Below are 24,328 nucleotides of genomic sequence, written 5' to 3' on the forward strand. Positions count from 1 at the left end.
TTCGTAGTAAACATCTACAGCTCCCCTAAAAGACATGAAATTACATGAACTCTTCCACGGCATAAGCAGCCTAGCCAAAGGAAACAAGTCAGTAATAGTGGGAGACTTCAACGCCAGAGATACAAGCTGGGACTATGGCAGAGCAGACAAAAAAGGTAAGAATATAAAAGAAGCGGCGGAAGCCACGGGGGGGGAGCCACGGGGTGTCAATTGATAACAGACCCATCTACCCCCACTAGGACCGGGAACAGCGTGTGCGGGGACACCTGTCCAGACCTAATGTACGTCAAAAGAACGGGGCAAACGACATGGGAAAACCTTAATGAAAACCTAGGCAGCGACCAATATATTATCTGCACGCAGATTACAGCCAGCAGATTCAGGCGGAGAATCGGCACTGCCAAAATTACGGATTGGGATGCGTTCAGACAGGCATGTAAAGAAACCCCAGTTGAGGGAATAGACTCGATTGAGGCATGGGGAACATGCTCAAAGACAAACAACGCAGCTACACCAGGGAGGTAGACAGGACGGAGCAGACACCCGAGGTGATTAGGCTATGAGAAGCACGCAAGGAACTCGCCAAACGGTAGAACAAGCACAGATACAATAGGAAGGTAAAACTGAAAATTGCGCAAGTAACAAAGATGGCAGAGGAGTACGCGGAACAACTAACGAGAACGAATTGGCAGCAATTCAGCAACTCGCTATGCGGCCAGAACGTGCCACATACTCAGAGCCCTCCTCGATCCAACTAAAACTAAAGACTAGAACAATCAGGCAATCCACAGACATGGTCCATCAATTTCAAGGACCAGATTCGGAATTAATAGAGAAAGTTAGGCAGAAATGCTTCGGCAACAGCGACCCAGCAGCGTACACCGAGCACTACCGAGGACAGGAAAACCAAGAATTAGATAAACCCGTAACTAGAGAGGAAGTCTACGCAGCAATTAGAGGCACAACAAGAAATACAGGAGCAGGAGCGGACAAAATTACAAACGCACTCATCCGTAACCTAAGCGACGGGATGATTGAAGAGCTAGCCGAATACTTTAATAAGCTATGGGAATCAGAGACTGTTCCAAAAGAGTGGAAGCACGCGGAAATAGTAATGATTCCCAAACCAGGTAAACCACTGCAGGTAGAAAACCTCAGGCCGATATCTTTAACCTCGTGCCTGGGAAAATTATAAGGAGATGGGTGGAAGATTACATGGAGGAAAACGGGCTATACCCCCATAGCATGTTTGGCTTTAGGGCAAAACAGCCCATGCAAGACGTCCTACTGCAGATCAAGGACGAAACATTAACCAACGTACCCAGAAGCGGCGAACGCATAATCATGGCCCTGGACATAAAGGGAGCTTTTGATAACGTTACCCACGAAGCCATACTAACAGGCCTGAACGATTTGAACTGCGGGAAAAGAATATACAGATACGTAAGAGCTTTCCTCATAAATAGAACGGCTACAATAGGGCTCAGGGAAATCAGGTCCAAGAGCTTTCAAACACCCAATAAGGGAACGCCGCAAGGGTCAGTGATTTCACCCATACTGTTTAACATAGGAATGGTTAAGCTGGCTAGAAACCTAGAAACCATACAAGGCATAAGGCATGAAATGTACGCAGACGACATCACTGTGTGGGTCACGGAGGACTCACTCAGCGAAAAGGAAGCGAAACTGCAGGCTGCCGCAACGTGCGTAGAAAAATATGTTAGAGACAGGGGCTTGGCTTGCTCGACAGAAAAATCAGAACTACTAAGGGTCTGGCGAGGTAAACTCAACCGATCAGTACCGGAAACAGAATTAGAACTAATCTAGAAGGGCCACCCATACCGGAAAGAACAACCATCAGAATATTAGTGATGTGGGTTCAATCCAACCAAAGGTGCACGCAGGTGCTCAGACTAATACAGAACTCGGTGACACAGGTCGCCCGCATGATAACCAGGGTCTCTAGGAAAACACACGGCAAGCGGGAGAGCGACACGCTTAAGCTCGTAAAGACCCTAGCGGTTAGCCGAATTACGTACAGCATACCGTACTACAACTGCAACAAAGCAGAAATAAAGCTAGCGGACACGATACTTAGAAGAGCATACAAAACAGCGCTACACCTACCGGAATCAACCTCGACGGAGAAGCTAATGGCTCTAGGTCTGTACAACACCTTTGAGGAGCTAAGGGAGGCCCAACTCGTAGCTTAGTTCCAGAGGCTAAAACAGACCAAAACAGGGACAGAGCTGCTCAAAAGGTGCGGCTATGAGGGTGCACAGTAGAAATAAAAAGATCAAAACGAATACCCGATCAACTGCAGGAAGCAATTAGGGTAGCACCAATTCCCAAAAATATGGATCATATAGGCGTATCCGCGTCTTGCGTGTGACTTAAGTCGTGAAACTAGGAACGTGAAGACCAGAAATTCACTCAAGAAGTACAATGGCGCATATTGTTTTAATGTGCTGTTAAATTTTAGGCAATATGTACGAACTGCTCTTATTTCCCACTAAAGTATTTAATGCTTTAAACGGGAATTTCCAAATATAGACGGGGCAGATACGAGAACGGTGCTCTGTTTCTTAACTTAAATTTGGTGCACTGATTTAAGGCTTTTTTTACTTTGTCGTCCTTGTGGTGACGCCAGCGTTTTCTGTCCTCGCAGGAGTCCGAACGTGAGAACAAGGCGCTGAAGCGGGTGCAGGCGCGCCAGGAGCGAGAGCTGCTCAAGGCCGAGTCGGCCAGGCACTCCGAGGGATCCGACGCATCACGGGCGCACGCCGAAGAAGTGCGGGCCTTGCGCGCACTGCTGGCTGAAGGCAGGGACAGGCTCAGGTATCTTCTTAATTAATGACCCTTTTCTTTTATTGCCCATTAAAGTCAGTTATTTTTACTCGTGGATATGCTATATTTCATCTAAGTAGAGCGTGCACCACCGCTTTAATTCTACTATTGCGGCGAAGCTTACGAGCGATGTTTTAACGGGGCAGAGAATGCACCACTGCATTAATGCTAAACTAATGCGGCTGAGTTTACGAGCAATAGTTTATGCGTGAGGAGCTTAAATATTATAGTTCGCCCCTGCAGATGGTACACCAACGCAATAATACTACTACTACAGCGAAGCTTATGAGCGCAAGCAATAAAACTTGAATCCCATGCAATGTGGAGGTGACTACTAGAATTCGTTACAAACGTCCCTGTCGTCTGAAGCCGCGAAAAGTACAAAATTTTGGGCTTGATGAGATGCAAAAGCGACTCTTAAACCATTTTACAAAATGCGACTGGCGTCTGGTGCCGCTAAAAGACGAGAGGGGATATTCAAAAATCTGCAAGTGCGCTTTCTCACATATCTATGTTGTCAAAGACAAGATGCCGACTTGAAAAAACTGCGAGAGGTGCAGGACAGGCGCTAAGGATGTGGCTAGAATGCACGAAACGTATATTGGAAGAATCAAACAAAAAAACTAGTCCTTCTTGCTTTGTTTCAGCTTTAAACGTGTGGTCAGCCATCTTGTGTTGGGCAACATTGTTATGTGAGGAAGCGCACTTGCGGAGTCTTGAATATCCCCTACAGCATAACTGCATTTTTTAGTACGCATATTTGACGGGCTTAGGGTGACGATGATGGTGCCTCGATTAGCAGTCGCAGTAGGTTTTTTTTGCCTGATCGCATAAAATACACAAATGGCCTTTGTTTTCGTATCCGACATTGGCCTGCATTCACTTTCGCCCACACATGTAGATATTACAAAACTCCTGCAAAGAGTTCTCACTGACATGGCACAGACTTGTTTTCAGAACCTCCTAAAGATGACTGCAGCTGTCCCAAGTGAACGCGAGGTTTTAAAATAAAATATGCACGCCAGATTTCTGTGATTTTATTCCGATGCAAAAAATGCTAGATCCGATCCTACCAAAAAACAAAAACTCTAATATTCTTTCCCTCATAACCGAAACTATGAGCGTGAATTGCGCACCTGACTTTCGAACCTGCACGCTTCCAAGCTGTCGTTTTACACACCTGTAGAAGGTGCCGTGGCCAAAATACTCACACACACAAAGAAAACGGCATGGTGAGCGAAAAACCATATGCGGCGGCCTACCGAAGCGCGGTGATTAAGCATTCCCTGTGTCCTGATCGAACAGCCGGAAGCTCCTGTACCAGCGCTGAATGACTTACACGGACTGTCACCAGAAAAAAGGGTACGTGCGAGGTGATTCCATAAGGAAGAACAAAATGAAGTTGGCTTATACCATTGATTATTAACGCATTCTATAGTGACAAAGAGAGTATATTTCGCATAAAAGTGTTCTAAAGCTAAAGGCTAAACAAAAGAAACAAAATGGAGGTAACGTCGAAATCGGACGTATTCAATCACTCACACCCACCCACCCAGCCACCCACATCCACAAGAAAAAAATCTGCGTTGACGTCATTATTTTAATTAAAATGAATCTCTGAAGCTGAACTACACCGGCAATCACTTCTTGTCAGCGATTACGGAGTGCCCAATGCACTCTACGTCAGCATTAAAGTCACGAGTCTGAATCGAGCGACGGGAAAAAGAAAATGCTGAATTTTTATCCAGCTCCCAATGTGACAGCAAAACATAAATCGCTTTAAAACGAACGTAATTAAACAGACCCACTACAAAATTTTACTACAGAACAATAGAATGAATGCAGTTGTGCACGGTGCCATTTCAAATTCAAATCGACGCGCATGTGAGCCCAAAAGTTTCAAGGTCCAAGGGGTGAGTGCAAAACACGCATCGGTGTGCAGGGAATACGAGAAGAAGCTGCACGTGCGCAACTGTGAGCTGCAGAAGCTGAGGCAGGCCCTGGCCGAGATGCAGCGCCAGCTGGACGAGAAGCAGGCTGAGCTCGAGAAAGAGGCCGAGTCGGAGGCCAAGCTCCAGCAACTCGAGCGGGAGCTCCAAGAGAAGGACACGGATGTGCACGTGAGGGGAAAACGCCCGAGGTGGTCGCGGAGAAAGCGCGCAATGCTTCCGCTGTATAGCGGCTGCTAGCAAAAAAAAAAAGAAATGTTCTGGGACTATCCAGAAAAATCAGCACGCTTGCTAGGGACATCCCGTGGATATGGCAGCTTGGGACGTCTTGCATAGGAGGCCCGTGGGATATGCATTTCCAGGCTCTGTGTTGGCGCCCTGGTATGTGGGCAGCCCCAATGGCGTTTACTGTGGTATGAGAAAGTTGTCAAGTGATTTCAAATATTGCCCGACCCCAAACCGCACCTCAAACGTTAAACCTCCCCATAACAAAACTACGAGAAACTGCTGGCTTCATATCCGAGATACTTACACATACTATGCGAACACACTTGCGAACACATTTGAAACCCACAGAAAAACGAGATCCGAGTTGGACGACACTTACTCTAGCACAGCTTTCATTTCAGCAACGGCGAAGACCGCTTGTTGAAAGTGTACATGGACCCTGCCTATGTTTCCCAGGATTTGACACATATGTCTGCGGCCTTGTGATTAATAGCATTTGCAGGACCTCGGTGCACAAAGCCACATTATTAGCTGATGTGCTGTTACGTAAGTCGGCGGTCCGATTCCGGTCCTCAGAAAAGATCGGTGAACTTATAAGCAGTCTGCATTGCACTACATTCTGATATTTTCAAAAACACACGCATGAGAATGCACTGCACACAATGAAACGTTACTGATATCAAAAGCAAAAAAAAAAACCTCTCTCTCGTGGTCGAGAGTAGACGCCTAAGGATGAAATGATTTGCAGCACTGGCGTAGCACATTATAGAGACTGAACCTCGTTGCAAGGCAAGGTATCGTCTCAGCCGAACACAACCATGCATCCGTCCATCCATAGCGTCACTCGCACGGCCGACAGCAACGTACAGGACCACTACCTTCCGCCGCCTTCATCGTTTACAACGGGCTCGGCTCCACGCCGAAGGATAGCGCCATGGCACCGCATGAAATAGGGACCTTCAATGCCCGCGCCTCCGCACGAGACACGTTGCCCGCGGGTACGCGAATTCCGCTACACGTGCGGTGCCTTCGCTTAGCTCACACGTCACAAGAGACACCTTTTAGCATACCGTGTTACCGTTACAGGGGTGCCGGGAGCCTGCGCGCCGCAGCGCGCATGGGGAAATGGCGCCTGGTACGTGGCAGCTGCGGGCGCGCCTGCCGCATCAGGATCAATCAGTGCGTGCACACTGGTGGTGGGTGGGCTCACGGTATTCCGGCAACGGTAATACGGTACACAGTAAGCTAAAGATCTCTGCTAGAATTATAGCATAGCGCGATCAGCTACCGTGAACCGCTTCCGCAGAACGTCACTGCACATGCGCAGAACACCACGGAGGCGCCAGATGGTGCCATGTTCCCGTCAGCTACGTGCGCGCCTGCCGCGTCGGGACCAATCAGCACGTACGTAGTGGTGCCCCGCGGAAGCGGATCACGATAGCGGATCGCGCTATGCTGTCTCTCTAGTGACTGCATGTGCGTCGCTCGGGCTGCTGGACAGAGCACAGGCTCCTTCGCGCCGTGTGCTGGCTAAACGGAAAAGGCTGCCATGTGCTGAGCGACATCAGTGCGCGTTAAAGGCGCCACCACGGAGCTAGGTGGACACTTGTTGCATGCCCTGCAGCGGCACAGCGGTTTAACAGCATTTTATGTTTAAAACAATGCAAAAAAAAAACAGACAGGGCTGGTATTTTGAACTGCTTTCCGGTGTACCATTTTTACTCAGTTGGTAGCAGCATTTTGTGGAATGCCAGCCCTGCGCACTACCTCTACATAATGCAAGTGCTATAAATTGCACAAAATATATTTAGGTGCTGTACACTTGCATACTTGTGTTAATTAGAAAGCTGCTATTACATATTCATATCCGCAGACATGTAGTGGAGGTCAACTTCCTCCACGTTCATTTCAGGAACTTCGGCGCAAGTTGGATGCTATTCAAATCTCGTACAAAAAAGAAATGGTGAAAGAGAAGGCACAGAACAAAAGCTTCCAAAAACAGCTGCAGGCCTTAAGAGCTGACAATGAACTTCTCCAAAGGAAAATCAGGGTAAGTGACAAAAAAAATCCACTCAGTTAAGTGAAAAGCTGACTAACGGTGCTCTTTACTAAGAGCTTGAGAAATGCAGCCACTACAGGCCTCCTGCACTGCCCAGTATGCACAGTCTATATATACTTCTGCTGGGCAGTACAAAACTATGGCGTCTGCTTCCGAATACATGCGACCGTATGGGCTCACAGGTTTCAGTTGTGCTGTGGCTCAGATCGGAATGAATTTAAGCACTGAAAGATTTTTCAAGATTTTCTTACTGCAAAAAGCGAGAAATCATTGCAAGAATGAGTACTTATACAACGTACAAAAACATCAGCAGCGAATTGTTTCAGCACCTGTGCTTAGTATTGAAGAATAAGGGGTTCATTCTTTAACCTTATCTGCTGTGCTCTAGTAAGAACTGTCTACTTACTCATGTCCTCAGTGGGGATAAGATAGCCAGAAGTTACGCTATTTTGTTCTTTTTCCCAAAAAGTTAATCTTGCGAGATTTTGTAACAATGATGAAAAATTTATTTTCCAATGTTGCCAAGTGTCTAGAGCCCAAAAAGCACCAGTATGCAAACACCTTTTGACCAGTTACAGCTTCAGTCATACGTGGATTATCTTCAAAAAATATTCAAGACACTGTTACACAAGGCAAAAAAGCCATCAGTGTAAAGGTCATTGCTATTTAAAATGGTATACAGCACCAAATTTTGCAGCAGCACAGAACATACTGTTACTTTTCAATGCAGTATTCCTATCCTAATGTCTTTTTTTTAATGGCAGTTTTCTTTTGCCATGACTTAATGCAGGTTAGAGGTCTTTCTTAAATGCACGAGCCACAAATGCTACAGTTTGACTGTTGAAATGAAGTAAAAAGGGGCCTTCAACACCTTTTGAGGATATTATATAAACTTGCTATTTTGCCAGATTATTTTGTCATGAACATCTGAGACAAATAAACGCTTCTGCCTGCAGCAGAGGGCCCACAATCATGATCAAAAGGTGGCAAGCCCTTTCTGGTGAGATTTCAAACTTGCGTCGTCCTCCGTGTCACACGTGTACTTATCTAGGTTTAGAACGGGCTACTGGTCAGATTGAGACGTCGCACAGCTGCCGCGGTCACAGCCAGCCAGCCGCGTCGCACAGGTGCGTCTGGGAAGTTCCGCTGCCAGGTGAATTCACGCTTGCACCGGCAGCCTGCTGGGGTTGGTGGGGCCAGCAGGGGAATGTTGACCTTTGAGCATGCAAAATGTGACGAGAGGCTAGAGAGAAGTGTGAATACGCTGAAGTATACGTTTTGACTGCACATAGTTTCGCTTCTACCAGGCGCAATAAAAAAATTCTTGGTGCAGATAATCATGAAGTGATGTCATCTAACATCCGAGGCATACCACAACTTCATTGAATGATGTTGCAGGGCCCCGTTAATGTCAAAGACCTCAACAGATCTTTCAATGATATCTACTGCAGCAACACTCAATAATATATTTGCTGTGAACACACAAAACAAAGTGCTCCTCCCAAACGCTGACGTCACATTCGTACAAGAGGAAGCTTCTGAAAGGACAGTCTCTTTTGATGGGTCTGCACTCCATCTAAAGATGTTCCTACAGTGAAGCGAAAAGCTATGGGTCACATCAGCCAATTGGTACAGTGATCGATAGCATACAGCCCACCAAAAAATGCTGCGTTCTTTCCACAAATATCGGATGCATTAAACATGCTTATTTAAATGTAGTGTTAGAGGTCAATGGGAAAAGACTTTGTCCTGCAGTGAACATAGTTATGCTGATGATGATTATTAAAATATCGAAACCACCCACGCTGCTTCAGTGCTTGAAGACATTCAGAATGCAAGCAGTAACCAAGAGCAGGACTGCACATTTTCCGATGCCTCCACAGGCTCCTTCAGCTTTTGCAGCACTGCATGGAGCCAGCGAGATGGAGTATACAGGCACCTTTACCAACCCAACAGCGATGCCACTTTTCATTTTCTAGGATTCATCAACGCAGTCTTTCTTCCTGAGCCAAAAAGATTTCTTCAATCAAGATGGAGTGACGAACGATCCAAAGTCCATTTTTAATGTAAGTCCTAAATGAGATGCTAAGGTCAGTCCTGATAGGGTTTAGTTGTATCGCATTGAGAGTACTATATGACAAAGCTCAATGCGATGAAATGAGAAAGGTGTGCATATCATTCACAGGTCCACTGTTCATATTTGACTTGTACAAATATATTAAACTGCTTTCGAGGGGTGCGCACACAAAGCCGTTGTGTGTCAACGTTCTTTTCCTTTTACCATGACAGATTGCCAGCACAAGCGCAGTAATCATGAAAATAAACTCAGAAAGCCAGAGTGCTGCATGACCAATTAATTACAAGCCATTTTTCTACTGTATTTTCGGTTTCCATCAGTGTCAGTGTGCAGTTCCTATGTGACGTCACAGTCAACCCACTACAGTGTTGATCTTGTAGGCTTCGAAATCCCTGAAAGCAGAAGTTCACTTGTTCATACCTCAACCATGTACAGGTAGGCAAGCAGTGTCAAAAGAATCCATGTCACTTCTTCGATGGACTTAAAAATGCCATGACTCCAGTTATGCTCAAATTACACATCACAGCTTGCTTACCCATACTGCAAATCATATTAGCATAAATGACACCACACTCAATGCCTGTAACTAAGACCTGCTGGGCAGTATCCTTGCATGCTAAGGTTTCGAACTTTATGTTATATTCTACCCACCTCACCTGAGCAACAAACAACAAATCAAGCCCACCAATTAACGACTTACTAAATTCCAGCAATACACATTTTGTAAAAATGCATTTGTCACCATCGTACTTTCAGCAATGCTCCCCACTGTCAAAAGCGTTATGAGATTTATTACTTCGTGACTAGATTAAATAATTCACATTTTGTTATTACTGCTTTTCCAAAATTTCATTTTTCTTACAGTACTGCTCCCAGTAGATGGCTTACCAAGAACTTCTCGTAATATAGATGAAGCCAATCTTTATTTTGATGTGTACTTGCATTAACTGTCAGTTATGACGACAAATTTCCAAGCCCCTTACTAGTGGGAAGTTTGGCAGCTCGGCAGTAGTTTTTCAACATCCTTTGGTACACAGCGGAAACTACATAACTGCCAATGTTTCTCCACAAAGGTTGCAAGCTGGCCTGTACATAAGGTGTTTTTTCATGAAAACTGCCATTACAATAAGCTTCTTAATTAGACCATCATCACTAAAAACACATGACAGAGATGTTACAAAGAAACAGCTAAATTAAAACTTAAAGTTTTGCAGTTAGCTTTCAGTAAGTTGAACATTTAGAAAAAAAACCTCAAGCAACAAGCAAGTTTAGCAATGTTACAAGGCTGGTTTCGTGCCATGCATTGGTTCAATGGCTTCGGCACTGCACAATATGTACCCACACCTGCAAAGCATAAGACTGTCAATTAATGAAATTTTTGAATACCATTTAGGAAGGTTCCCAAGAGTCAAAAATGATCCCATCACCATTCTTACTAATCAGCCAATAGTCCACTGTAGTTGTTAAGATTAAAAGATGCAACCAGATTAAAAGATACAATTGCACTGGTCTTTGAAGGTCAAACTATTTGTTACAAAAAAATCACACACAAGTACTGCCTGCACTGAAAGTATGCAGGCCTTTTTCTGCATCACTGGAAGAGCTGTTATCTATTCTTTTGTAATAATCCTGCCACTGCCCCTCTCCAGTGAGTGCATGTCCCTTTGTGCCTTGCAGGATAATGATTTGAGCAGCAGAAGGGAATCAAAGAGAGATCTCCCCGACTCAGCAGGAGTTTAATGGAAGCCTGAAACATGCTCTGGCAACAGCACCCAGCATGTTCAAAAGGCCCATGAAATTTTGATGAAGGCGGCATTTGTTATCTGCAGGGCATGGACCAGCAGAAGAAAGAACGGCTGCTGGCACGGCTGCGAGACATTGACCTCAGTGGCACACTCGTCAAAAGCAGCGCCAAGAGACCAAGGGCAGCCCGCCGCCTCTCCATAGACTCTCATCAAAACAGGCTACGACTGAGGTCAATAGCAACAAATGGCTTCATTTGGAATGAGTCTATGTCCGACGAAAATGGCACAACAGAACTGACGCCACCACTCGGGCCGAATGTCACCAAGGCTCGCCGCATGTCCGACACTTCCATCATCGGGCCAAGCAGGAGGGGCAACAGCTTGCGCAGCATCCTCGAGATGCAATCCCTGCAATGTCAGAACAGTGATAAGCACGAAAAGGAAATGCCGAATGGGAAGGTTCGTGACAATGAAAGCGAAGAGGAAATGAAAGTCAGCTTAACTGAAACACTTCGGATGCCCAATGCTGGGCGCAAAAATAGTAGTGCCGAACAGCTTCCTGCCCTAGGAACACTGGGACTCTGCACGTTGAATGCCAGTCAAATATTCAAGATCTGATACTTTCGGAGGCACTCAAACACAGTAGTGAACAAGATAACTTTCTCGTATTAGCATTGGATACATTTTAGTCTACTAAGTAGCACAGAGGTTACCTGCTATTTTATGTTGTTACTTTTGTCACCTCTTGCACTGGTGAGTAGGTAAGTATTGGAATAACAGAATTATTTACAAACTCACCATATTCTCTTTTCTTCTCCATAAGCAACATGGATGCCTCTCAGTTTAAATTTTACATTGAACAATATTTTCATTAGTCTGCAATTAATGAATAATTAATGAATATGTAGGTAAGCAATCAACCTTTCAAACTGAGCAAATGTTGAACAGCAACCAACATCAGAGCACAATTCAAGCCATAATTTTCTAACGTTAAAACTGAACACTTCAGGCATAAAAAATAAAATGCACGTGCTTCTTACATCTGAAAATGACTAGGAAACTGAAAACTGCAGAACCCATTCAATAATCTGTAAGCAAACCTTGTGGCATATGACTTGTGAATAAAAAGTTTTTAGTTCACACAAATGCAATTCATTGTTCATGACACAACCATTGTTTTTTTTTAACAAGAAAAACTTCTTTCAGAAATTCAGGATTTATTTTAACAGTCCTGCAAGAAACACTCTTACTGTACACGAATTTAAGCCATCATTACATAACAGGTGTGTCAAACATATCAGCCAGAGTGCTTGTTGCTATAAGGTGCTTTCCAGCTTAGTTGTAGAAGGCTATTTTGACACTAGAGTGGACATTATAAGAGCAGGATAGCGGCTTCTGCACCTATGTGGTTGGCTTTTGATCATGTGAGAACAAGAAAACTATGGCAGTTGCCACCTCGTGCTGATAGCTTGCATTTGAGCTCAAACAGTTTGCAGGACAGAGCGTAGAACGTTGGTGCACTTCGGATGCCTGTATGTTGTCATTATTTCTTTTTACCTCTTCTATTGTTTCTTTTTACCACACTTGCCCATGCACAGTCCTGCAGAGCATTAACACGTTCACTGCGTAGCCCCTTATCATAGTTTTGATCTCTGTGCGTCGTGGCCCACCGGTGGGTCACCCGATGCTTTCCGCGGGTGCGTCGTGGCCCACCGGTGGGGCACATTTCTGAGGCTGTTTTTTCTGCCTGCTGAAAGATGGCTCTACTGGCATTTTCGGTTGCAGCTTGCGCGGGCTACTTCAATCATGTATGCTAGCGCAGAAAATCACCACGTAATTCCCTTGGCCCGTGCATTTCCAGGAAGTTGCTTCCCCTGGGGCCGCATTTTATAAGAATCCATTGTCCATTTTCCGCTCCATTTCGCGTGACGTAAGCCTGACTGAATCATCAGACGAAAGCAGCAGTCGATCAATCAAAGAACTGAAAAGCAGCAGATACCCGCGTTGACGATAGCCTTCGCCATTCGTTGCGCGCTGTGGTTCAATATGGGCTGCAATGTGCATCCAATAGTGAGGTCCGGTCGCCAATGAGCCAATAGTCAGGTGGCTTCCCACGGACGTTTGAACGGCACGGCTACGTCATCGAACAATAATGACCTGACGTAAAGGACCAAATGGATCATAGAAACAAAATGGATAATGGCTTCTTGTAGCATACGGCATCTGGAGAATTTATCTAGTCATTTATTACCGCGACTCTGCTCGCTTCATCCCCAGTGAACGCGACTGAAGCGCGTTCTCAAGGATGTCCTTGAAAAGCGGCGCCCTTTCTGTCTACCAAATTTCTGCTTTATGCAACTAGAGCGCGGCCAAGAGTTTCGGTCGTTCTGGTCCGCACAAATGCCAGAGGCGCTTGTTGCTCTCGCACCCTCGATTCTTCTTTCTTTTCCTGGGCATGCACAAGTTTTCACAATATAGAGTTTGCGTTTTGAAGCCGTTGCCTGCTACGTTACCTACCCACCGACCAGCTCCCCTTTGTGGGGCAACGTCACGTGACCCTGCGTTTCAGCATTCACTAAGCACCAATACTCAAGAACAAGACCTCAAACTCGACATTTTATTCAAGTACTTCCAGAATAATTTTCGTAAGAAAAAAAAAACAGTTCAAATCACAGCATTTGCAACTAAACGTCTTACGTGCCACCAGCTAACGATGTTAAAAACGTAGTCTATGTTCAGGAGTCCAATCGTGCAGAAGATTGAAACATGGCAAACACATAAATGGCCTTCCCGCGCAATTTGCGCAGAATGTAACAACTTTCTTCGCCATTACCCTTGCCTGCTCTGGACTTCTGCGAGCTCTCAGCGATGCGTAGCATCCAGTACATCTCCTTCGGACAGACCGTGCAGGTCCATTGGCCTTTTCCAGCGTATGGGCGCGCTTTGTTCCGCGTGTCCTTTCGGTCTCAATCTGAGCTGTGTCGAAGAGTGCGCGTGCCAACTCCTCGCGGAATTCGATGATTGGCGACGTTTTACCGTCCACCATTGAACGGACAACCCATGCGTTCACAACTGCAGTTCCAACGATGAGCTCCACCGCAGCTTTCCTATACCACTTGAGCCCTTTCCGTAGGCAGGAGTAGTAGGACGTCATTTGGTCACTGTAGTCTACGCCCTTTTTCGCCACGTTGTAGTCGAGGACTGTGCGCGGTTTCATGATCGGCTCACCCTTTCTCGTTTTTTTTCCGGTATCAACAAGGCTGGCGTCATGCTCAGCAACCGTTGTGATCATGAGAACGGGCCGTTTATCCAACCACTTCAGCACCTTTACGCCGTTGTGGGATTCAAGACCAACGACTTCGCCTTTTTTAACTCTAGCTTGTGTAACTTCTTTCGGAAGCCCCTTTCGGTTCGATCGGAGAGTGCCACATAAAAATGTATCATCTTTCAACAGGCGTGACGCAAGCGGCATGCTCGCGTAGAAGTTGTCGACGAAAAGTGTGCGACCGCAGCCGGTGAAGCCAGCCATCAAATTTACTACTACTTCTTCGGCATGCCCCATGCCCGCTATGGCGCCAGATTTTCCGGCATATATCTGCACTTTCAATGTATAGCCCTCCTTCGTGCAGGCCTTGTATAGCTTGACTCCATATTTGTGGGCTTTACCAGGGATGTATTGCCTAAAGGCGAGGCGCCCACGCCACGGAATCATCGTTTCGTCAATGACAATCTCTTTGCCTGGCTCCAACACTGAGCAGAAATTGCGATTCATTTTTTCCATCAAGGGTCGAATACGACAGAGACGATCCTGCTGTGCGCTCGGTTCCTCGTTATCTGCGAAATGCCAGAACCTTAGTAGCAGCAGAAACCGGTCGCGGGCCATGTTCTGGCGAATGCAGCTTACGCCGTACAGATCGCTTCTTGCCCAGTAGTGCTGCAGACTAGGAAGCCTTACTAGACCCATGCAGATCAGTACACCAACGAACACTTTCATTTCTTGCACGTTTGTCTCAGTCCATTTCTTCACACGCGATTTCTCTTGTAGGACGTTCGAGTCTATGTACTGTTTCCCATACCTGTTTGTCTCATGAACCATCATGTCCCAAATGTCATCAGTCAAAAAAAGAGAAAACAAGCTGAGAGCATCGTTGCCAGTCGGGAGGCTGATTAGCACAGGAGGGCTCGAATACGATATCGCTCTAACTCTAGTCGTTATCGCATTCCAACTTTCGGTAGGTAACGCAGCCTGAACATCACCATTTTCTGAATCCTCAGATACCGCTTCGCCGCAATCGCTTGACTCACCATCCCACAGTTCAGAAGAACTTTCCAATAACTCTTCGAGGCTGTCATCGTCGCTGCTTGGACACTCAACGTTCGCTGGAGCAGAAGTTGTGCCGCACGAAGTGGATGGCAACGTATTTGGGCTGCCGTGTGTCCCGGCGGATATGCTTCCACCGCAGGGTCTTTTCTTCTGGTTTTCTGTACCTCCGTCGAATTTTTGACAGTCCATCACGATTTTTGAATGCTCGTAAAAAATGGAAATCACAAGGATGAGGACCACGAGGCTTGGCACTGAGAGTGAGCCAAGTTATTGCGAATAGGACAGACTAATTCTTCAGCTGAGCTCTTGCACACATTGTGAGCGCTTTTCAAAAGTACGTTGCGCATGTGCAAAGCGCCCGAACAAAAGGCTGGCGCGGGTAGCTGGAACATTTTCTGCGCTGTTTCCTGATAGCCATCAGCTTTATCATCAGACCCATTGCAAGCGCCAATGTCAATAAATACAGGCGCGCTTTATATCTCTACCGCCATCTGTGATATAATAGTGGAAACGCATTTTCACGCATTTGTGGAAGCATATCGTCGCCGCACTGCAAGAAACGCCTCGTTGTTTGCGCCACCACGGCTGGACTGCGTTGCGTGACCCACCGGTGGGCCACGACGCAGTGAACGTGTTAAAGGGACAGTCTGCTGACTTTTGTCGACCATTATTTTTTGCGTCAATCAAAAGCTCCTCGCCCCAATAAACGAATACCCAACTGTGGTGCTGAGAAACATGGCAGAACAATTGAAGAAGTGAGTTCTGAAATTATGGTAATGTCACTTTCTCATGGTCATCAGCGTGTGCAAATTCTGATATTACAGAAACAACAAATGTGGCGCCGCCTAGGTGGCAAGCAGTGGCATTAATCAGCATGACATTAGCCGAGATGCATGGGTTTTCACGAGGGTGGAAAGTTGGGCGAGTCGGTAACGATGATTCATGATACGTAGCGTGAACAGGACGTAGGACAGGGTACACAACACAGGTGCTTGTGTACCTTTTTCTTGAATATAAAGGTGGGAAGACCTTTATATCCAATTTTCTTGGTGATAAATGTGTTTGTTTGCTGTAAGACAAACGCTAGCATAGCCAGAAGGAGCAACAGCATCGGATTTTACTCAAAACGAAAACTGCGTGGAGTTGCCCTCAGTGTCTTCGAGACCACATGCTTCATGTTCAACATAGACAGAGGGGCAAGAAATAATATCTTGGCAGTGGAAGAAATTCATCCTTAAAACTGCAGGTACCCCTCTCCAGTGAGTGCATGTCCCTTTGTGCCTTGCAGGTGTGGTCATAATAAGAAGATAAAAATATTTAGCTGCAGGCTTGCTGCGAGGCTTGAGACCACAGGTCCCACGTTTAATATGGTCAGAATGGGGAGATAGACTTTAGTGGGAGGCAAATTGCATCTTTCAAGTCCACACTTCCCACATACATAACACATTCAAAATGATCAAAAATTTATGAACAAAAATTAGAAAAGAAAAAGACTACTTACACCTGACCTTGATACGACAGCAGATCTTCAGCAGCAGAGAAGGTTTTTGCAAGGACCTTGTATTTGGGACTTCTGCATGCAAAATAAAAACCATTATAAGGATAAAAAATAAAACCTTAATTCTAAGACAATCAACTACAATTCACTAAATTGACTACACTAATTTCTCTCACTACAGAGAGTCCTGAAACTTGTGCAGAAATGTATCTGACACAGTTAGCGTGAAAAGAACATCAGATTTTGGCAGTAACAAGTATCACACTTGGCATTTCCATTATGTGGTTTTATCAGTGCACAATGACAGCAGCAGATAAAAGATACTAAACAAGCTAATGCCACACATGTGCAGGGCTGTAATGTATATCTAAATTGACTTGGTCTGCATGCTGTTGCAACACAGTGCTCCAGTCAACTAGCTCTTCAGTTCACACTGTCTCAAGCTCCTATGGTAAAACACAAGAACTTTGAATAGTTGGAAAAACATTACCCTCAAGACAGATATTAGCCCAGTTCCAAATCATGAAGGCATTAATGCCAAGCTACTGCTAAATTCATTCATTTTCTGGCCTTTCTGCAGTGACAAATGTCCTACACAATGGTCAACAGCATGGTATCCACTTGTTAATGCCACCCCTGCCCCAAGTGCTACTGTCAGTCAATGATGCACAGACAAGGTGCCAAGAAAAAAATTGCCATAACCATTAGAATGGTTTATTCAACAAGTTAAAATCATGCAGGTAGCTTCCGTTTCAGTTTTGAATGTTATCATTAAAAGCATGTACCGACTTGTGCCTAACATATAAGTAAAAAAGCACCTATGTATTGAGTGTTAGGGCCATGTTAGGTGGAACCAAGAGGTAAATTTATTTAAGAGCCTTCGACAACACTTTCTCTCACAGCCATCAGTGTTGATTTGGCACTTAAAACCCTGTAACCATTAAAGATATGAGGTATAGTATGATATGTGGGGTTCAACGTCCCATAGCTGTATATGGGCTATGAGAGATGCAACAGTGCAGGATTCTGGGTTAGTTTCAACCATCTGCGGTTCTTTAATGTGCACTGACATTGCACATGACATCGGTGTCTGCCTTTTGCCTCTATCGATGTGTGGCTGCTGCAGCCAGGATTTGATCTTATGACCTCTGGGTTAGGAGCCAAACACCCTAGGCACAACCACGTCATGCGAATCTTTAACATGACTAGACGTGCCAGGCACAGAGCAATGAAAACTTTCCTCACGCTCTGACTGCTATGCAGTTAGCACTTCACCGACCCCTCAACCCTCTGTGTCTCACATCATACCTCTCTCATTGGTTGACTGAGATGTGCAGTCACGACCTCTGTCAGCCAGTGCTGAATTAGCGTGACAACGAGCACGGCTTTTCCTCCTGTGCGTCAGCTATAATGCTGTTGTATTAACAATGAATGTGTGAACACTTTCAGCAGCATAAGCAGCTTGCTCTGCATCATTTGTCCCTCGGCACTCCATGCGCAATTCTCAGTGTTTCAATCTATTTCAAATTCTTCTTTTCCTTCACCGCAATGTGACACTGTTTAAACTTCAATTCATCCTGAATTCTACTACAGTATAATCTCTTTACGATGGATATGGCTTGAATGGATGTTCAGTTAAAACATACCAATCTGCCATGTTTAGTTATCTTCCTATCTTTGCCATTGACTGACACTGCTTACTGCAGATTTGGTTACAACGCACATTCGGTTACAACGTACATTCAGACAGAATGAACTCAATTCGACGAAGAAGGTAATTCAGGCTTCGTTACAGCGAAATTTCCTGCACTGATGGCTTTACATCAAGTACTCCTTAGTGTGTCTTCATGATGCACGTGTCAGCGGCAGCAGCTATGATGGTGGCAGCCATTTTGCTATTACTGCGAAATTCTGTACATGAATGGACTCCAAATAAAAGTTGACCGCTGCCCAACTCGCGAGTCTTGCTCAAGAAGAAAAAAAACACACTACACATAAGTCAATATGCGCACGCCAACTTAAGTTGAGTGTTGGCGAGATAGGGTTGCAGGGAGAGAAGAGGCTCCCCTCCATATCCTGTAGCCCTAGCTTGCCGAGGAATGGTGTATAATGTCAGCAGCATGCTCCCTGGCATGTACAGTAGGACCCCTATACAGTAAAGCGACTCGGACCAATAAAAATCTTTGCCGGGTCTTTACTATATCAGATGTCAGTGATGGCATGGCTCTGAGGATGCTCTCTGGTAATTAATTGGCTACTTACTAAACAGAAAGTGTTGGTTTATAAAAGATGCAATCAGAAATATCTTCCATCCTGCTGTCATCACCTGTTTATGTGATATTAATTTATTTTCAGTTATCACATTTTATGTTATCACATTTTTGATTTTGCTTAGCCTTGTGGAACTACTGCATTTGCACCAATACAACGTGGCTACGAATACAATGCAAATTTCATTCCATACAAAAACCAAAGCTTTGCGTGAACATGGGATTGTCTCTGCAACCTCACCGTGATTTAAGAGACAATAAGTGAATAAACGAGTGGCACAGTCAGGCGTGGCAAAACTGCTGTCAGTGCCACCGCGCCTCCACTTATTGCTGCCAATTACTGGTGCTTCGCGCTGCCATGTTCCAAATGTCCACCCTTTTCTTCCTTTCCCCACCCCTCACTGCACATTTACTGTATTCCCTTTTTCAGCGACCCGCGCCACCCTCTTTCTGTGTTCATAACCAGATTCGCTTTATTTTTTCCGTGCGCGCCGCGTGCTTTGCCTCACGACCTTAAGGACTTCAAGAAGTTTGCTTCCCCTCACTGCTTCACAGCTTGATGGTGAAGCTATCTCATAAAGCACCGTTTTATCGTCCTGAATATCCATTTGCCTCCGAATGTTGGCCTCGCGCGTGCTGCGTTGTCATCATTCCGAGTAAAGGAAGTACGTCGCCACGGCCAGACGCTCCTTACTACAGCCGTTTCTTTGAAAAAATCTTGACTATAACCGAAAAAACAAAATGTGCAGTCATCTATGGGAGGAAAAATGAGACCAGAGTTTCACCTTACTATATCCGAGTTCACTACAGCGCGGTTCTACTGTAGCTCTTTGTGAGCACATGCCCGCTCACCTTTCATTCATCGGCCGCCTGCGCAGTTGGCAACTTTTCTCTGAGTGCTTTAATTTCTGCAAGACACTGACATCGCGGCAAGCGCACAAGTTCGGAAGCTGCAACGCTAACGTAAATGAAGATATAATCGCAAGGGCAACTGTTAGGGGCTAACAGAGATCAAAGCAAAACAGTACACCTTCCAACACTCTCGTTTTGATTAAGCTGGTGAGCAGCCAAACGAACCAACCAAACCGCTATCCACTATCAACGGTCCTGTGGTGGCTGTGGCTGTAGTTTTGGATTCCGGCACAACACATGCTCCCGAACTACGGAAGTTTTCATCAAGGCTACCTATCACCCATTCCGGAAAACGGCTACCAGTGTTAGCACGTCGCGTAGCCAGCTATGGCGCCCAGTTCAAGGTATCAGTAGTGGAATCGACTGCATCACTAGGGTCAGAGAAACTCAGTGTGGTGGCCCAGGCCGTCCAATGCACCCTATTCAATTAAATGTGATTGGATTCGTTCCCACTACGTTGGCCTCACGTGTCGAACACCAAATCTTTTAAATTAGAGACACTGTGTACAGAATTATGCACTCAAGGGGCCTACCACTACCCAAGGATAGGTCGAAGCTGCATTTCTCCCCGTAAATACAGCAATTCCTCGTTATAACGAAATCAGAGGGGCAGCTAAAAAAATTCATTATATGCGGTAATTCGATATAAGCTACCACCTGAGAAAAGCTAAATCAGTCAAGCTTTAATTGCCCCGCAAGTGCGAGGAAGTCAAAATACAATGTATTCAGTGAACCAAATTTTAATTAGGTGCAAAAAGAGCAGTGAGCTTTGGCTGTTTCAAGTTCTTACCAGATGCGTGCAACCCCTGCTCTAATCTGACCCAGCATTGCTCTAATCTGATTGCCCATGCATTGAATCTTCAGGGTATTTCGAATCGCGAAGGCAGTGGCCACTTTTATGGGGGGTCACAGAAGACTACAAGAGTACCACGCTGGAAAGCGCCGCAAATGCCATGGCTCGAGTCTGAGGTTGTGTTTGTTATGCTCAAAAAAGGATTAGCTGCTCATTGTAGGTACGCAGAGCAATCGTGAAAACTTTGCATGATCACTGGGCAATTTTTTTTCAAGGTGTGCAGCCGTAAAGTTTCCAAACGAGAGTTTTTCGGCGCACCATTATCGACGACACTGTGCTAATTCTACAGCTCGAGTGTCAGTGTTCGTGCAGCATCGCTCCCGCGCCGTAGACAAATGTTTAGGAACAAAATTCAATGACCGTACCATGCATTTAGACCGTTTCTCTAGTCTAATGGTGTGAATCAAGCGTGACTGGCTCGAAAAAATTGCCGGGGAAACACCATGGTTGCATTGACCCGCCATGTTGACAGCCTGACTCGCTGCTGGCTAGAAGTGGTATTTTACTGAGATGCAGGCCGATTATGGCTAGCGGCGAGCAAATGTTTAGACCTGCTTCCCTAAAGTTGTCTTCCCGATTTGTTAACATAGCTCCTCGCATCAAACATGGCAAAGGACATGCGACCAGGCAGCAGCTCGACAACACCACTGTTCACATTAGCAAGTGCGAGTTGCAGGTCGCCATCTCATTTGAAGCGAAAACTCTCATTGTTTGTGCACTTTCAAGAGTTTCATCTGCTTTGGTCGATGTGAAACGGTTAGGCTTAGCGACGACTACAGCAGTCAGGGAGCAGCTCAGTTTATTGCCCGGCGCATCCGCGGTCAGCGTCGTTGCCAAAAGCTCGGCTCACTCGCTGATCTGGTCTGCAACAGTCACTTATTGACCAATGAGACCGCTTGCGACTGTCGCTTTCCGACCAAAACAGTCGCACAACCTCTGTGACTCGCAAGCGTGAATGGACCCATAATCAGAAAGACACTCCTTTCGTGCTTTTTGGCATGTTTCAGTTCCAGAAGTACTCTTTAGAGTGGTAAAACTTTGCTCATCGAGCGCACCCCATGGAATTCTGCGGCGCAAGTCTGCCCGCGGTCTTTTGGCCACTTTTCGGCATTCAAGACACCGCGGTTTTCTGGCATTGCAAAGCGCCAGGAATACTTTATTTTCGTGTGGATTCTATCATGGGAGGCACCAGCGATGCGATTGCGGCCGAGATGAACAGTTCGGGCGCGCTGCATCATGCAATTTGACAGCTTCCGTTCGCTCTGCTGTAAACAGCTGTAAACAGCTGGGGACACTCGCCACTCGCTTGGTACTCGTTACTACGCAGGTCATCGGTCGTGGGTTAGGAACTTTTGTGGCCTGTTCTGTGCCTGCATGAGGCTACTTCATCGGCGGTATTAATTTGACATTGCATGTGCAAAAGGGTTGCCGGCGCTCAGCGGCGGCGATGCCTCCACTCACGACGCCATTTCGCTCTAAGCGGGTCAAGGTCTTCCTGTGCTTCGAGTAATGCAGCTTAAAATGCATGTGTTTGGGTCGGGACTGGAAGAAATTTCGAATAAAGCGATATTTCAAGTAATGCAATTTCGTTATAATGAGGGATTACCCTAGGTCAACTTCGGACATGGGTCGCTTGCCCTCCCCAATTCTGTGCTCATTTTCAATCCCTGGCTTGGCTCAGATCTCCCTAAAAAATAGATGTTCAACAAAACCCAATAGTCTTACAGCCGCATTCTTTTAGAGGTGTTAAGACTATGTAAATAAACAAGGTCTCCTATGCAGCTATGCACAACTTGAAGGTCACTCCAGTTATACAGTTGAACTCCTTATTAACAAAAGCCCTCAAGAACGAAATTCTCGTGGCAATGAAAAATTCTGTCGCCCCTGGAGAACTTCCATAGAGTTCAATGCATTTGCCCCCTCTCAACAGCGAAGAGTTTTTAAAAAGCAGTTCCACATTAACGAAAGTTTGAGGTAGTGATCTGCAACATTTTTTCGGTACATCAGCCAGTTGGGAACAAAGTGGCAAAACTTCAGCAGCACACTCATCCGACAAGTCGGGGCCGTTAATATCTGCCAATAAGCACCGGCGCTGCCATTGCTGTTTACTTTCTGTTGGATCAGTAATGATGATGATAGCAACGAGACTTTTTTTTGTTCAGTGAAAGAGGCTTTTTGCTAGCCTAGCTATTGCCAACTATGCACGCACGTGACGTTTCACATGACGACGACGCCGGCCAACCGGAAAAGCATCTAGGCTGAACAGCGAACCCTTCTTTTTCTTTTCACTACTACGTGTCCTGCACACCGACCACGCTATCTTACTATGCGCCTCATGCGCGCCGAATTTGCCCGTGACTTGCTTGTGTCCAGTGTTTTTTTTGGCCTGTTGGAAATATGCTGCCCCCTGTTAAAAAGCGCAAGTTTCTGACACCGCAGGAAAAGTCTGCAATCATCGCCGAAGCTGCAAAAGGCAGAAAGAAGTCATAAATTGCGGAGGAATTCAGTATCTTGTGCAGCTCACTTTCTACGATTCTGAAATCCAAGAACAGCATCATGGCGGCACATCAGAACAGCGCACGCGCACAGAACAAGACGATGGCAACGCTGGTCTATGAAGACGTCAACAAAGCCATATTCCAGTGGTTCCTCGACAAGAAAGCAAACACGCCTTTGTCTGGAAGCCTTCTGCAGCAGAAGGCGATTGACTTCGCGTGCATTCTGGGGCACAACAACTTTAAGATGAGCGCCAGATGGCTAAGCCGATTTAAAGCACGGCACTGCATCAAAGCTAAGGTGTTGTCGGGGGAGTCTGCAAGCGTTGACGCTGAAGCAGCATCGTCCTGGATGCAGGAAAGTTACGAAAGCATAATGGACGAATATGAGCCCTCCGATATTTATAATGCGGATGAAACTGGCTTTTTCTATGAAGTGCTGCCATCGAAATCGCTCGACCTGAAGGGACAAAAATGCCATGGTGACAAGCTGAGCAAAAAGCGGGTGACCATTCTTTTGTGCTCAAACAGTCTACCTTTTTTTGGATAACTGCAGAGCCCACCACATCGAAGATGTTGTCCTGATGAGCGTCCGCTTGATTTTTTTTCCTCCGAACTGCACATCCGACAAGCGTCCCCTCCTCGTAATCGGCCGGAGCAAGACGCCACGGTGCTTTAAAGGTAACCGATGTTTTGCGGTCGAGTACACTGCTAACCAGGAAGCATGGATGACGCGCGCAATATTCTCCAGCTGGCTGGAACCCTTTGATGCGGATATGTGGAAGCAGGACAGATCCGTCTACGTTTTTTTGGATAACTGCAGTGCCCACCACATCAAGGACGTTGTCCTGATGAGCGTCAATTTGATTTTTTTTCTCCAAACTGCACATCCGTTATTCAACCTCTTGACCAGGGGGTTATTAAGAGTGTCAAGTCTGCGTACCAGGGAAGACTTATCCGGCGGATGTTGTTAAACATAGAAATGAAGCGACAGAAATTTATCTTTTCATGGCGCTGGAGATGGTTGCCAGGACGTGGATTGCTACTTCAGCCACCCTTGTCCAGAACTGT

At 45.9% G+C, this 24,328-nt stretch overlaps 2 protein-coding genes across 2 annotated transcripts in view; one reads left to right on the forward strand and one right to left on the reverse strand.

Annotated features, from left to right (window-relative positions):
• Positions 1-476: 476 nt before the first annotated feature.
• Positions 477-11,523, forward strand: LOC144097711 (uncharacterized). The gene is made up of 6 exons (XM_077630354.1): positions 477-548; positions 2,669-2,838; positions 4,790-4,967; positions 6,937-7,074; positions 9,063-9,149; positions 10,990-11,523. The coding sequence occupies exons 1-6, from the start codon at positions 477-479 to the stop codon at positions 11,521-11,523; spliced, it is 1,179 nt and encodes a 392-aa protein (XP_077486480.1).
• Positions 10,865-24,328, reverse strand: part of Spt3 (Transcription initiation protein Spt3) — a 118,723-nt gene continuing 105,259 nt past the window's right edge. The window contains exons 11-12 of the mRNA XM_077632305.1: positions 16,731-16,802; positions 10,865-11,313 (exon numbers count right to left, since the gene is read on the reverse strand). Coding sequence (XP_077488431.1) covers positions 16,758-16,802 — 45 coding nt within the window. The 3' untranslated portion in view covers positions 10,865-11,313; positions 16,731-16,757. The remainder of the gene's footprint in view (positions 11,314-16,730; positions 16,803-24,328) is intronic.

This window comes from Amblyomma americanum, chromosome 7 (assembly GCF_052857255.1).
Source record: "Amblyomma americanum isolate KBUSLIRL-KWMA chromosome 7, ASM5285725v1, whole genome shotgun sequence".
Lineage (NCBI taxonomy): Eukaryota > Metazoa > Arthropoda > Arachnida > Ixodida > Ixodidae > Amblyomma > Amblyomma americanum.

Excerpts from the sequence above, each read along its gene's own strand:
- LOC144097711 (XM_077630354.1), top strand. The coding sequence starts at position 477 with ATGGGGAACATGCTCAAAGACAAACAACGCAGCTACACCAGGGAGGTA. Across the intron at positions 4,968-6,936 it reads AGAAGGACACGGATGTGCAC|GAACTTCGGCGCAAGTTGGA; the intron begins GTGAGGGGAAAA and ends CGTTCATTTCAG. Across the intron at positions 9,150-10,989 it reads ATCCAAAGTCCATTTTTAAT|GGCATGGACCAGCAGAAGAA; the intron begins GTAAGTCCTAAA and ends TGTTATCTGCAG.